The sequence below is a fragment of the Hydra vulgaris genome, chromosome 10 (genome assembly GCF_038396675.1).
Source record: "Hydra vulgaris chromosome 10, alternate assembly HydraT2T_AEP".
NCBI classification, from domain to species: domain Eukaryota; kingdom Metazoa; phylum Cnidaria; class Hydrozoa; order Anthoathecata; family Hydridae; genus Hydra; species Hydra vulgaris.
In genome coordinates this window covers 9,274,723-9,290,317 of record NC_088929.1, presented here as the reverse complement: position 1 = coordinate 9,290,317, position 15,595 = coordinate 9,274,723, and the positions used below count along the sequence as shown (strand labels likewise).

Below are 15,595 nucleotides of genomic sequence, written 5' to 3'. Positions count from 1 at the left end.
TTAAATTTAGTAGTAGTTACCAATTTAATATCTATATATTATAATATATCTATATATAACAATATATAAATAATTTCAATTAGTTTTGCCCTACTTAAACTTTAGAACAATTTTTCAAGTTTTTTTGTTTAAGAGTATTTTATGCTAAAACATAAAAAGTTTTTTTTATTTTATTCATTTTTTTTTTTTTTTTTGTGTGGTCTATGGGTGAATGGGCGTGTAGTTTATAAGGGTATGTTACTTTTTGAGAGTTTAATGTCTGAACATGTTTCAATGATAAAATGCCTTCATTTTTTTTCATTTTTAAAGCTTTACAATTTACGAACAACTGCTTCTTTTAAACTGCCCTGTTTTGCCCCACCCACTTACAAAATATAAATATTTTTGCAAGTCTAGAGTTTCGTTACTTTGATAGTCGTAGCTCATGTTTATAATTTTTTTTTTTGTTTTCTTATATGAATGAATTTTAGGAAATTTATAAAAAACAGTGTTAACTATCATTAGGTTATCCACAACTAGTATTTGATTTTTAGGTATATAATTTTGCCTATAATTTTGGCCACAACTGCCCAAAAGTGAAAGCAATATGTTGATAAAAAAAAAATTTTTTTAATATTCTCAACTATTTATCGGTAAATTTTAAATTTTGCATATAATCTATCAGCGTTCAAAAATCATGACCATATATAGTTTAAATTCTCCTCAAATTTTACAAATTTTGTATGGTCATAATTTTTGAAAGTTAAGAGATTATTGTATGAAGTACAATTCTCTCTTAACTTTCAAAAATTTGCATGACCGCCATTATGAGTTTTTAAGCTTGTTTATACTTTTTATTTTGCTCATTCCCATTATATATATGTAAAATATCATTGTATTTAATTTCATACTATATATGTTGTTAAAAATTATTGTGCCCCAAGTTTCTCTAAATTTTGCTCTTAAAACAGTAAAAAAGAGCTGTGTCAACTTTAAAAAATGCTCATTTTGTTATAAAATTATACTTTTAAATTCCGAGTTTCGAGTTTCAAGTATTAAAAAATTGATATTAAAACAATTCGTTATTACTATAAAAGAAAACAGTTTTTTTTCTAGGGTTTTTTTTCTACCACCTTAAAAAAAAAACTAGATATTCAACATTTAAATTATATATTATTAGATAATCTTTATTTATCAATATGCATGATAGAGCAATGGGGGGGCTTGTTCTAAAAATTTTGTTTTATTAGCATTATTTAAATGTTGCTTATGCATTTCTTAGTTTCAAACGAGATTACAAAAAGGTTTGTCATAATTGCAGTAATGTTACGTAACAATGTTTAAATGATTTACTTCAGTTATAAGTGATTAAAAAGTATATTGTCTGGTGCGGTAGGAATCGTCTTAAATAACTGGAGAGAAGATTGGAAGGGCTAAATACAAATAGCATTGTTACTTCATTCTATGCAAGAACTGTTGTCTTGTCAACTTCTCTTAGCACCTCTTTTACTCTTAAGAATACATCTTTTACTAACCCTGCATCTACCGCTACTCCTGCATTTTACTGTCAAACCACTAGAAGTTGAAGTAGTATTGGATACTACTTCAACTTCTAGTGGTTTGACAGTACTTTTATCTCTTGCGGATCCTGTCACTACTCAACTAATTCTTCTTCTATTGGCTCTGCCATTCAATTACTCTATATATAATATAAATTATATATAATATAAATAATATCTTATCATGAAGCCCTATACAATATCAGTATATATATATATATATATATAAATATATATATATATATATATATATATATATATATATATATATAATATATATATATATATATATATATATATATATATATATATATATATATATATATGTATGTATATATGTATGTATGTATATATATATGTATGTATATATATATTAAGGGAATGCGGTAGTGATAAAAGTCGGGAGTGACGAAAGCACCGGTGTTAAGCAAGTCTACTATTGTTTTTCGGTATTACTAACGGTAGTATAAGTTTTTTACTCTTGTTAAGATTCGGTAGTAAACAATAGTCGGTATTGTTCGGGAGTATGAAAAAAAAAGTTTCACAGCTTTGTTCTATTATTTTTTTATTTCAAATTGAATACACCAATGGAAAGATTATAAAATTATGTTTAACTTAATTGAAATTAATCGATTTCAAGGTCTAGATTCCAGACCTTGAAATCAATTTCAGACTCTGAAATATCTTCTTCAATATTCCATTTTTTAATTGTTACTCTTGAGGTATTTTCTTTAATGTAAACAAGCTTTTCCACTGTTTCTGATTTCAGAAGAGTTCTTTTGCAACTGATAATATTTCCAGCTTGTGAAAATACACGCTCAAATGAAGTAGATAAAGTAGAAATGCATAAAACCTTTTTTGCTTCATTGGAGAGTAATGGTAACTGTGGTGAGTGAACCCTCCACCACTCCAGAATGTCATGGCTCTTTTGTGAGAACCCCAATCTTTTGTAAGCATTTAATTCTGCATCAAAAGGGTTTGATATTGATGTGTTCCAGAACCCAGACCGTGGACTGTCATGATTCATCATTTCAAAAAGGAGCTTTTCTGCTGAGGTAAGTTCTTGGTCTGGAGATGGTGCTAGAGTTTGTTTTGAATTGAGTGATAAATTGTCACCTGTTGCACTTAGTTTCAATTGTTTAATTGTTTGACACTCTTTTCCAAATCTTGACAATAAATGACCTTTAAATTTTGGGTCTAAAAAATGCGACAATGAATTGTTGGTAATATTAGAACCACAGTCAGGGAACCTTTTGTTGAGATTTGCAAGAATTTTAGAAACAAAATCAGCTGTTGATTTATCATTGGCCAAAATAAAGTTCTTAATTTTTTCTTTGATATCATATAGGCCAGGAATTACGAGATGTTGTTTCTTTGCCGAAATACACTCTGAGAAATCACTGATTGCTTTTAAAATTGGAACAATTTTCTCAATGACTTCAAACTGTTCTTGTATAAGGATGATTGCCCTCAAAATGTCATCAGTTTTTGAATTTCTAGCAGAAATAATGTCAAAGCCTTGTTTAAGGTGCAAAATTGATTTCATGCACATTAAACCACTTTTCCATCTGGTTTTACGTGGAGTAATGATTTTATTAAAGTTGATTTTTTTTGGTTGTACATTTTGGCAAACATTGATAATTCTCTGTTGACTTGCAACTGACTTGTGCGTTCTTGTTGCCAATAATCTACAGGCGCTGAATATATTTTTATCTTCCCTCACCGCTTTAAAGCTTTCGATAACCACTAAATGGAGTAGATGTGCTACACACGGCATGTTGCTGCTAATTGAAGTTAATTTTTTCATTCCTAAAATATAATAAAATAGGATTTGACATTATAAAATAATATTAGGTATCCTTAATTCAACATTTGACGTTTTTTTAATGACATTACGTTATTTATTATCAAATTTTTCTAATATTCTCAGATCGAGCAAAATCAAAATTTTTCATTGAGATCAATCGGCATGGTTATGTACCAACTTGGAGAGAAAGTGCGGAGAGTTTAATCAGAGTTTGCACGCAGGCATCGTATGGATTAAATCAACAATTAATATTTGACCAACACTAAAAAAAAATTTGATAAAAATAAGACTTGACATTTTATATACATTTTTACTTCTGGGTTTATAAAACTTTTTGAATGCTCAGTAAAGTAGCAGTTCATTACTTTCTTTGTGGCAGTAAACCCCATCGAAAACTTAAAAAATAAAGGTAAAAATGCAGAAAATTCGTAGGCGGTAGTAAACATTATTTATTCGCAAAACACCCCGACTAACTTTCCAGATTGATAATAAAAAAAAACACTGTAGTTAATAAATTTGTTGTTTTATTATTCGTGCATAATGTTTTAAAATATTCGATTTAAAATAAAATGAATGAGTTTATTTAAAGGAAAATATTTTACTCGCTTTTCAGTAAAATATCTTAGTATCTAAGATACTAAGATATTTTGTTTTAAATTTTAAATTGCGTTAAACTTTAAGCAAAATTTTGAACACTTTTAAGTTAAGTAAACACTGCGAAAAAAGATTTCACCTAAAAGCATGTTGGCTCCACTGTCGGTTACGGCTGTCATTTCACAGTTATTTTAAAAGGTATTTCTAATAAAATAACTTTAGTTTTGGAAGCTATATTGTCCCAAGTATGCCTCTCTGGAAATGCATTGCATCCAAGCAGAACGAATTTTAATTCAAAGTTTGAATTAATGTAGTGCAAAGATAAGGCTGCCAATGAATCATTGCTTCGACTTGACCATAGATCTGAGGTTAAGCCAACCGAAGCAACATTTGATAAATCGTTTTTTATTATGCTCATCACTGATGCTTGAATATTAAAATGCAAAATTGGAAGTTTGTTTCGAGAAAAAGTTGTGGGAGACTTTATGCTCATTTCAGGTTGCAGAAATGACATGAGTCCTTTGAAAGCATCATTTGCTAATGGTAGATTATCCATACTAGGATATTTCGTCATTTCTAAATCAGCCAAAGTTGTCTATTATCATTGGCAAAGTTGCCACTATGCAATATGTTGATATATCCATCTTCATTTTCTTAACACCTTGAATGGAAAAAACCTGTGAGTCATGCTTTGATGGCACTTGTAAAGATTCCGTAGCCAAATTCTCACTGGTAGTTTCTGAAACTCTTTTTCTATTCAAACTTTCAATTTTATTAAAAATTGATTTGTGTCAGCCTTTAAGATGACATTTTAGCCCTGATTTGCAACTTTGTTTTTTGCTTATTTGAGCTGGGCACAACTTACATTGAGCAATGTCTTTGCCATGACCGTCTTTTATGAAATATTCCCAAAAAGGACTTTCTCCAGGCATTTTTTTATTACTTCACTTAAAAAACTTAAAAACAATACTGAGACTGTAAAAATATTTGTCTTGTTACAACAATCGTTAAATTAATTAATATTAATAATTAAAAACTTCCTTTTAATGCAGTACAATCTCTCTAATTCGAATCTCCATAATTCGATTAAATTCAAAGTCACTTTCAAATGCGTTTAAGGCAAATCAACTTTCTATATATCGAAAATCTGTCTAATTTGAACTTTTATTTTTCCCCATAAAATTCGAATTAGAGGGATTCTATAACGTTTAAATAAAAATTTAATGATAATTATCTTTAATAAAATTGGAAAATAATGCTTATTAAACTTTTTAATATGACGGTAATAGAATGAAATACCGAAATATATCTCGGTAGTGACGGTAGTTAAAATTTTTTTTCCTGAAAGTACGGTATTGTAAACAAAAAAATGTTGTTTGAATTAACGGTAGTGTCGGTGGTCATAACACGGTATTTAATAAGGATTTGAGAGCTCGGTCGCCCTACCGCTCTACCTTTATATATATATATATATATATATATATATATATATATATATATATATATATATATATATATATATATATATATATATATATATATATATATATATATATATATATATATATTATATGTGAATTATGTTAGTGCATTTTACAAAAGAGTGCTCAATGTTCTTAAAGAACAGAGCAATAATAAATTAGTAAAAAACACTTATAAAAGTTAAAAGATAAAAGTTAGATAAGGGTTTTTTACTAATTTATATTTATATATTCAGTAAAATTTCTTGATCTAAATGAGTAATAATTTCAAGTTTTTCTTTTAAACATAGAATACATTTTTTGGAAATGTTATTATAGGCAGGCGTAGTTTTTAGAATAGACTGTTTTAATGGAAAAAAATAGAAAAAACATTATGCACAAACAATCTTTTAAACATTTGGCTACTGAAAGAAAAAAAATTTAATTTTAAATTAAACTGGTCAGTTCTAAAAACTGCGGTTTAAAATATGATATAGTTGCAAACTTTTCATTTAAGCATAGTGGGCATCTTTTGAAATAATTTGAGTAAGGGAGTACAGGTTTTAAGATAGACCATGTGAAAACAGGGGTTTAGTTAAATTTGGTTTTCAAATCCCAAACATAGTCAGATAGGGTGGTGGACTTTTTGTATTTTACGTTATTGAATGATAGCTTATGATTATTTTATCTGGTTTTTCACTCATGGTCCGATAAGAATCGGACCATCACAACCTTTAAAACTAGCAAATGTAGTAAAAATACCACAGAAAACTTTTTTAAAAACTTGAAAGCATTTGATCGATAATGCATATTTTGACACCACAAGTTTCGAAAAAAACTGGCTGATAGACTGGAGAAAAAGGAGGAAAAAAGTACCAAATGAATAGGAGAGAATGAAAAAAACTTCGAAAAAAGTGCCAGCAAAAAAAATACTTAAAAATTTTGCACCAAGAAGATCTACGCAGGATAATTTTTAAGCAGGGTTGTTTAAAGAAAACGCAAAATAAAATACCTAACAACCGTAAAAATTCTGCATCAGCCAAAAATAGCGAGTAAGAAACAGCACACTTATACTGCCAAGAACTGGTTAGCGGATCCAATTTAGGAGAAAGTTTATTATGTGCTTTGTATAATGTTTGTCAACATAGAAGTCAGAATACATCTTTGATTTTTGTGTTGTGCTTGTGGTGGAATATATATATATATATATATATATATATATATATATATATATATATATATATATATATATATATATATATGTATATATATATATATATATATATATATATATATATATATATATATATATATATATATATATATATATATATATATATATATATATATATATATATATACAGTGGTGGTCAAATTTTAAGGGCTTTTTTGTTCCCAGGCTCCAATAATTGCAAATTTTTGCAAAGCATTCTTTTTTCACATTGGCATAAATATACATATGTTTGAAGTTGCTCAATGTCTAGAGGTCAGCTAATTCAAATGTAACAAAATGTTACATTGACCCTGTATATATAAAGCAACTTGAAATCAAACTTACTTGAATGTTTTTAGTATTATTTTTGTCGTGTTTAAAAAATTTTTGTCATTTTTTAGCTTTCACTTTTTGTGTAAATTTCCAAAAAAAATAAAAAAAATTGCGCAAAAACGAAGTATTTTATGATTTATTGCCGTTTTTCTACTTTATTTTGTTTTGTTTGTTTCATTATTATCTACTTTATTTCATTATTTTATTCATCAACCCCCAAATTTTCATCTGTCAAAAAATTAAAAAGTTACGACTTTTACTATGAGTTGCAGTTGACTGCAAAAATAGTTAAACATTTACAAATAATAAAAAGTAATAATAATAGTCATCAAATTATTTTAGTGATTGTGGTGCTACCATAAAGTTATGAATTATTAAGCTTTATTCTCGACTTTTTATTTTTTTTACTTCTTAATCAAAAGCTGTATCATAGCTGTAATCATTTATTAAATTTTTTTGAGCTTGCAAAAGGGCGAAACTTGGTAGATAAATTTTAAATCTATGGTTTGTTTTTTAAAACGACTTTATACCGTTGATATACTTATTTTCGAACAAAAACTTTTTAAAATCAATATATTACAACATTTTTATTAATTATATACTTGTTGTCTGATATTGCTCGATTCATTTCAAGTTTATTTATTTGAAAGAAGTTTTAAATTCAAAAAAGAGAGGAGTTGTATAACGCCAATATCGATTTATTTGCAACTTAACTCCAACATCGATTTATTTGGAAGTTAACTCCAACATCGATTTATTTGGAACTTAACTCCAACATCGATTTATTTGGAACTTAACTCCAACATCGATTTATTTGGAACTTAACTCCAACATCGATTTATTTGGAATTTAACTCCAACATTGATTTATTTGGAACTAGAGAAATCTACGGTACAAAAAAAAAAGTTTAAAAAATTTTAAAAAGTCTGTATAAATGATAATAATAATAATAATAATATAAAGTTATGACGCTGATATTGGGTGGTAGACCGCAGTTATCATCACCCAAACTGACTACTCACCCAACCCAAAGTTCAAATCTCACTCATCTTTGATAATGACCAAGCACATTACAGCATAATATAAAAAAGTTGCAAATAAAAAATCCTTACGTGCACAAAAATGATCATTCTCTTTAATAAGTTTATATGTTTAAATTATATTTAAAAATATGTCCTTTATATACTTGTAATAATTTTTTTAACTTTATTTCAACACTTTCCAATAATTTTTAACACGTATTTAATCAATTTAATAATGTCACACACTTAATATAATGTTCTATTTTTAAATTTGCTTCAACTTCTGTTTTGATGGTAAATCCTATTTTTGTTTGTTAAACTTTACACTTTTTAACCAGTTTTTCCTACTTTTTTCTTAGAAATTGTACCATAACTGATGACATCATATTATTTCGTGGTAAAATGTTTTATGTCTACTTTTATAGTAAATATTTGTTTTGGCAGTCTAATGTTTGCACTTCGTTATCTCAAGTTAAAATGGTGGATTACAATTACCGAACGAAAAATGGAAAAACTGAAAAAAAAGTTGATGAATTTAGATTTTTTAATTGAGAAAAAACTTTTTTTTTCTTTGTTTTTCTTTCCATTTTATTTAGGTGCCCGAAGATGTCCTTACAGACTTATCACAGAGCACCGCGGATGAGCATTTAGTAGGAAGTTTACCCCTCCTTCCTAACCGATGTCACAAAACTAGTCCAAAGGTCGGATTTGAACCACGGATCTTTTTTTTTCAGAGGTAAGTGCGCTACCACTGCGCCACGGCTGCTCATAAAAACTCCAAAAAAATTGAACTTCTTGTCGACAAATGCATTCTCTACACTAGTTTGCATTTTTATTATATATACTAATGTTTAGCTTTTGAGACACATTTTTACTATCCTGGATAAATCTATAAATAAATCAAGTTTATTTAGCAATCTAATCAAAAAATTCTAATTGAAGAATATTAACATTCAATCCTACACAGAAAAAAAATGGTAGAAATTTCTACATTAGGGTATGATATGTGATACACCCTTATAATGATTTTCTTCCTTAATGATATAATATAGATAGTTTTATGAAAAATTATTTTTTAACCTTTTTACAAAATTTTACCTTACTAAGGGTATATCATATAATTCTGACTTTTTTTAGTGAGTAATTGTTAGTTTTCAACCCATTAAATAAAAATTTTTTGTCCAGTATTGATGCCGAAGTTCTCGGTATAGCTTAAAGTACCTCCATAAAATGTATCACGCTATAACCAGTGGTCAGGGTGGACCCATGAGTTCTTTTTGATGATTGACACCTGCAAATTGTATCTTCCGGTAATATTTATTGACAGAAAAATTAGAAAAAAATTGATCATTCTTTTAACCTATATACAAAATTTATATGCACTTATTTGATTTGACGTCAAAGTATTCCTGTATGCATTGTAGTCGTTATCTCTTTGGAATGGTGTTCTATATCAGATATGCTTGTCGAGCTCAAGAAAATTATTAATACGATAATCCAATAAAACTCATACTTTGCTTATCCGAAGAACCAAATGATAACACTACAAAGCTTTTATGCCACACTAAGACTGTAGCAACAGTCGTGAAGCATGTCATTGAATAACAGTCTGTGAACGTCAGCGTGACGATTTTATTATGCAAGAATAGAATCGCGATCAGCTAAAGAAACCTTTAACATAAAATCTGATTTCAGCCTTTTAAAATAAGATTTTTGTTAACAAAAAATGAATTTGAACAAGATTTAATTTATTTTACTTGAAGTAATTGTTATTTTTAAATTATTTTAAGGCATCTCAAAGTTCTAAAAATTATATAAATATATTTTCATTAGTTTATAACCTTACAACCATCATAACAGGTTTGTTTTAATAAAAAAATAGTCTCAACTTTTTTTATTTTTAAAAATAAACTAAAATAAAAATGTTTTTAACCTTTTTACGAAAGTCATTTTTTGAAGTTTTTATTGGATTTCAAAACCCATGTGATACCTCAAGATTTACTTTTTTTTAAATAACCTCACTCCCAACAATGCAACCTAATTAATGGTTGCCACAAGCAACCATTAATTAAGTTAGGAGTTTAGAAAAAACATAGAATGGAACAATAGAGAAAGAAATCGAATAACAAAATATTTTAAAAACTGTAATTATGTTTTTTTTCTATACTCAACTAAACTTCAGTCAATAAAATTTAAAATTTATACAACAATCTCTTCATGACAAAAAATTTTTACCTTACAAAGTTTGTAACCCCATCAAATTGTGAGGCATTGGAATTTTATATAGTTTTAATTTTGAAACGTTAAAAAATAATTCTACTATATTATATGTATTATAAAATTTAAAATTTGTTGATGAATATATATTTAGTTAAGAATAATATAACAATTTGTTTTCAAATTGTTGCTCTTTGGGTTTGGGCAATTGTGGCCAAATTTTTAGGACTTTTTTGTTCCCAGGCTTCAATCATGCCAGTTTTTTGCAAAGCATCTTTATTTCACATAAGTATAAACATAAGTATAAATGCTTAGAGTTTGCTCAATGACTGGAAGTAAGCTATTTTTAACATCAAAGAAAGAATGGCCCCTCGGCCCCCCGTCACCGTGTCCCATAAATGTATATATACAGAGTGTTCGGGATAAATTTGACATATTTATAATTGATTATATTTTTTGTAGATTAGAGGTATTAATACACACTACAGGTCATTGAAAAGTTTGAACCCTTCTTCATTCATATACAAGATGTCAGAAAAGTTGGATGACTGGAACCCACCTGAATCATGGAAGAGAATAACTTGCATCATGATGAATCGTGCGGGCCATCAAAATAAGGATATTATGACTGCTGCCCAATGCTCTACTATGAAGCTTGCACTCAATGAAGACCTTCGCTACTACTCATACAAGCATCCAGAGGATGCAACATTCATTTCACGTGACAAAGCCCGAATTCCAATGCCAGGGTTCTTCAACACCTGTTCCTGCAGACTTGCGAGGAATTCTGCTGTACAAACGCAATCAGATCGTCTGCTAGGGATCTTTCTTCTTACTACATCCTCGTGTAGTAAGAAGAAAGATCCAACATTGCAAGTCTCTAGTTCATACCTGATTGTTTTTACTGTGTTCAGGGAGGATTGGGCAGCAGTCATAATATCCTTATTTTGATGGCCGGCACGAATCATCATGATGCAAGTTATTCTCTTCCATGATTCAGGTGGGTTCCAGTCATCCATCCTTTCTGACATCTTGTATATGAATGAAGAAGGGTTCAAACTTTTAAATGACCTGTAGTGTGTATTAATACCTCTAATCTACAAAAAAATATAATCAATTATAAATATGTCAAGTTTATCCCGAACACCCTGTATATATATATATATATATATATTATATATATATATATATATATATATATATATATATATATATATATATATATATATATATATATATATATATATATATATTTGGTTTGTTTTTTTCTTTAAAAAATAGAATTTTAAACAATAATTTTAATATATATATCGATATATACTTATATATATATATATATATATATATATATAATTTTTTTTTCAACTTTAAAAGTTGTTAAAGTTAGTAAACATAATGTTAACATAACACCAGACTTTGTGTTTTAAAACGGTAATTACCCGTTAAAAAACACGAAATCTAGCGTTATGTTTCTTAAAAATACACCTGTTATTTTTTTTACAGTGTATAGCAATCATTATATGGTATTTTAAAAATAGTAAAAAACATTTGCTAACGTTTTTGTCCTTTTTCGAACATTGCTTAAAAGGAATTAAATCACAATTTTTTATTTATTGAATTAACTTAAAACTGTTTTTAAAAACTCGTTGTTTCTATGGTTATTTAGTTTTCCCATTTGTTGTAAAAATCAACATGTTATATGTTGTAATACTTTTTATATATATTTATTTTTTTACAGACTTCACCTCCCTAATTATGAGGGGGCTACTTCAGTTGAGGAATTAGGCTGTCAACCATTATCAAATGACGGGAAAGAGTATCAACCACTATCAAATGACGGGTAATTGTCATGTGATAAGTTTAAAATTTATTAGCTCATTTTTAAATTATTTAATTTAACAATATTAATTTGGTGTGTAAAAGAAGATCTTGAAAATCTTGTAGTTAAAAGTTTTGATAGTTACGATAGTTTCGATAGTTACGATTTTTTTATTAACAAAGGTTTCAATATAGCGTTCGAAAGTTATTTGAGTTTCTGATTCAGATACCAGTTTATTATTCCTTAATGATTACTATTTTTACTCCTGTGTACGATGTTTTTCTTTGATAAAACATACTTTACATAATACTTATTTACTTTAATACTTTACGTAAAACATAACTTATTCAACTTGCTCATTAATTTATCTCTCAGATCAAAATCTTTCAAAATCTGGAAGATGGAAATTATAATTATGCTATTTTAGTACCCAAAAACACGTAGTCAATCAATTGCATGCATCTTTGGTACAGTGGACACGCTAGACCCTAAACCCTAATTGGGACTTGTGTAACCTAAACACTTGAAGTAAAATAAAATTTAGAAATAATTGAAAAATATTTCTGATTAAACGCCATCATTGTCATCAGTGCTTTTATTCACTGTTTATAAAAACAATTTTTATAAAAAATATATTTTCTTAACGGATACCCAGGAACCCTCTTATTTACTTGACGGGTACCCGGGCAGAATTTTTCACGATTTTCAACAGCCCGAGAGTCTCACAAAAAATGAAAATATTAAACTCAATATACAATATATATAATATTAAAGTCAATATACATAATACTATATATTAGTAGAAAGCTCTACTACTCCTCTTTCAGAAAATATATAGCTTGTTATAGTATGCCATTATCATAAAAAATTATATGGGCTGAAATGTAGGTAAAAAAAGGCGTTTTTGCAATAATTAAATTCAATTTAATCGCCAAAGTTCAATTGAACCTATAAAAAATTTAAAAACTGTCTTGCTCATTGCAATCAGGTTTTTAGATGTATTAATCAGTGTTACTTATGATAAAAATATACTTATTGTCAGATGATATCATAAAACCATTTATTTCAATCAAATGTTATTTACCACTATTGTCACTCTGTGACATGTCATGCTGTGACAATTACGGTACCAAAAATTTTATTTCTAAGACAACCTGTAAAACTTAGGATTTCAAAATTCCAGCGCAATGAGAACTCTATCTAGTACATCTAAATAAATATTTAAAATTTAAAACATATTTAAAATAATAATTAGCTTAAGTTATTTTCAGAATCTTTTTATGTCACGTGACGTGATTGGAGGCTCAGCAAGAAAAAGAAAGGCAACGAAAGAGAAACAGTAGACAAAAAATAGCAGCGTCAAAATCTGTAGCTATCACATCAACCCCCTTAAAATCTTTGAGCACTCTTGGAAAAGCTGTTAAGAGAGCCGAGTCAGCACTACCAAAATTACCCAGAAAGAAGGCTAAAGTTGTACAAAAACTTTTAACAAAAACGGATGAAATCCCTAGCCTAAAAAAATATTTAGTGAAAATGCGTTAGATGCTATAACTGTAAAATTAATTCTTGATTTTTACCAGCGTGATTATATATCCCGTCAAACACTTGGTAAAAGAGATACCATTGTGGTGAGATTTAAGAACAAGAAAAAAACTGTACATAAACGTCATTTGTATATAAATGTTAATGAAGCTTATGTTGTTTTTAAACGTGATAATTCTGAAGAATCAGTTGGAAAAAGTTTGCTAGTTTACGCCCACAGCATGTGCTTTTGTCTAGTTCAAAGTCAAGAAATGATTGTTGTTGTCAACGACATCAAAATATTATCGTTATCCTAGAAACCCGGCACAAGTTTGATTCAAGTTTTCTATTGTATTCACATGAATTTCCTCTAAGCATTGTATGTGATAGTGAAAAAAAATATTTTTAATAATAATATGTGTACAACATGCAAAGATACTGCAAAGTTTCATAACCTAATGAAATTGACAAGAATAAATGCATTATATGGTACCAATGGGAAAAAGTTGCAGATGATAATGGAAAAAAATATATTAAAAAATAGAAAAAAAGGGAAGAGTTAATGATCTTTACAGCACCTTTTCAAAATCTTTAACTTCATTTCTTTGGCATTATTTTATTAAACAGAAACAATTAAAGAAATATAGTGCCCATAGTAACTTCAAAGTAATCTAGACACAGCCGCTCTTCAAGTAGGTTTTGCTGAAAATTTTTAAACTTTGTGGCAAGATGAAGTACAGTCAGCACATTGGCACAAGAAGCAAGTTACTGTGTTTATTGCTGTATTTTAGTACTAAAATTCATGCTCATCAACTGTCATAGTTTCAGATGATTTATGCCATTAAGAAGAATCTAATCTTGTATTTGTTCATAATTTATTATCTAACCATATTAAATCAAGTGTTAAAATACTACAGATTTGGACAAACGGGCCGAGTAATTTAAAAGTTGTTTAATTGCATCAGCAATACCCTGGTTGGAAGAACCGCATAATTTAAAATCAATCTGGAACTTTTTTGCTGCTTCACGTGAGAAAGGACCGGTAGATGCTATTGGTGGGACCGTTAAAAGAATAGCAACGCAAAAAATAATCTAGAGAAAAATTATAATAACTGATGCCATAACTTTTCATAAATCTGTTAAAAATGACTAATTTCAATGTCTATTTTGTTTTTATGGAAGATATTGAAAATTAAAAATAAAAATTTAAAATTTATGAGTTATTTACAAAAGCACCAGCAAAACCAAAAATATTTACAGCGCACTTAATTCAAAACAATATCGGAAAAATAGAAATGCGACCTTATTCGATTGCCAAGTAGTAAAACAACTTACGTCTTCAGATAAAATCACTGAAAAACTTTAAAACGTTGTATATATGACAGCAATATAATATGGACGCGATTTGACACTAGTATAGTATGGGCGTGTTCTGAAGATTGCTATTTAAGAATTATTTTTATGTAGATGTAATTTTATATTTGTCTAATACCTATCTACTAAGTCTTAAATTTATTTAAAACAGCCCATTAACTTGGTTTATAATTACCCAAATGAGTCTGGTCATATATATATATATATATATATATATATATATATATATATATATATATATATATATATATATATATATATATGTATATGTATATATAAATATATATATATATATATATATATATATATATATATACAACCCTTAGATGTTGTCCGAAAGTTTTTTCGATATTTTGTTGACAAAAAGTAAAAATTAAAATGCAAGACCGGAATTTTTTTTTTTCAATAATGATAGACTGCCTGCCCCAACCAAACCCTCAGTCGATGTAGCAGCACTCCCTTGCGGGTCAGGCTATTTGTCAGTCGATGTAGCAGCACTCCCTTGCGAGTCAGGCTATTTGTCAGTCGATGTAGCAGCACTCCCTTGCGAGTCAGGCTATTTGTCAGTCGATGTAGCAGCACTCCCTTGCGAGTCAGGCTATAAGATAGTCGATGTAGCAACACTCCGCGCATGATTTACAGTAAAAAAAATAAAAATAAAAACGTTTTATTAAAAAAAATAAAAATAAAAACATTT

General features: G+C 28.2%; 1 protein-coding gene across 1 annotated transcript; it reads right to left on the bottom strand.

The window, feature by feature from the left end:
- Window positions 1–2,163: 2,163 nt before the first annotated feature.
- Window positions 2,164–3,345, bottom strand: LOC136086110 (E3 SUMO-protein ligase ZBED1-like). The gene has a single exon (XM_065808381.1). The coding sequence runs from the start codon at window positions 3,343–3,345 to the stop codon at window positions 2,164–2,166; it is 1,182 nt and encodes a 393-aa protein (XP_065664453.1).
- Window positions 3,346–15,595: the final 12,250 nt, after the last annotated feature.

Excerpts from the sequence above, each read along its gene's own strand:
- LOC136086110 (XM_065808381.1), bottom strand. The coding sequence starts at position 3,345 with ATGAAAAAATTAACTTCAATTAGCAGCAACATGCCGTGTGTAGCACAT.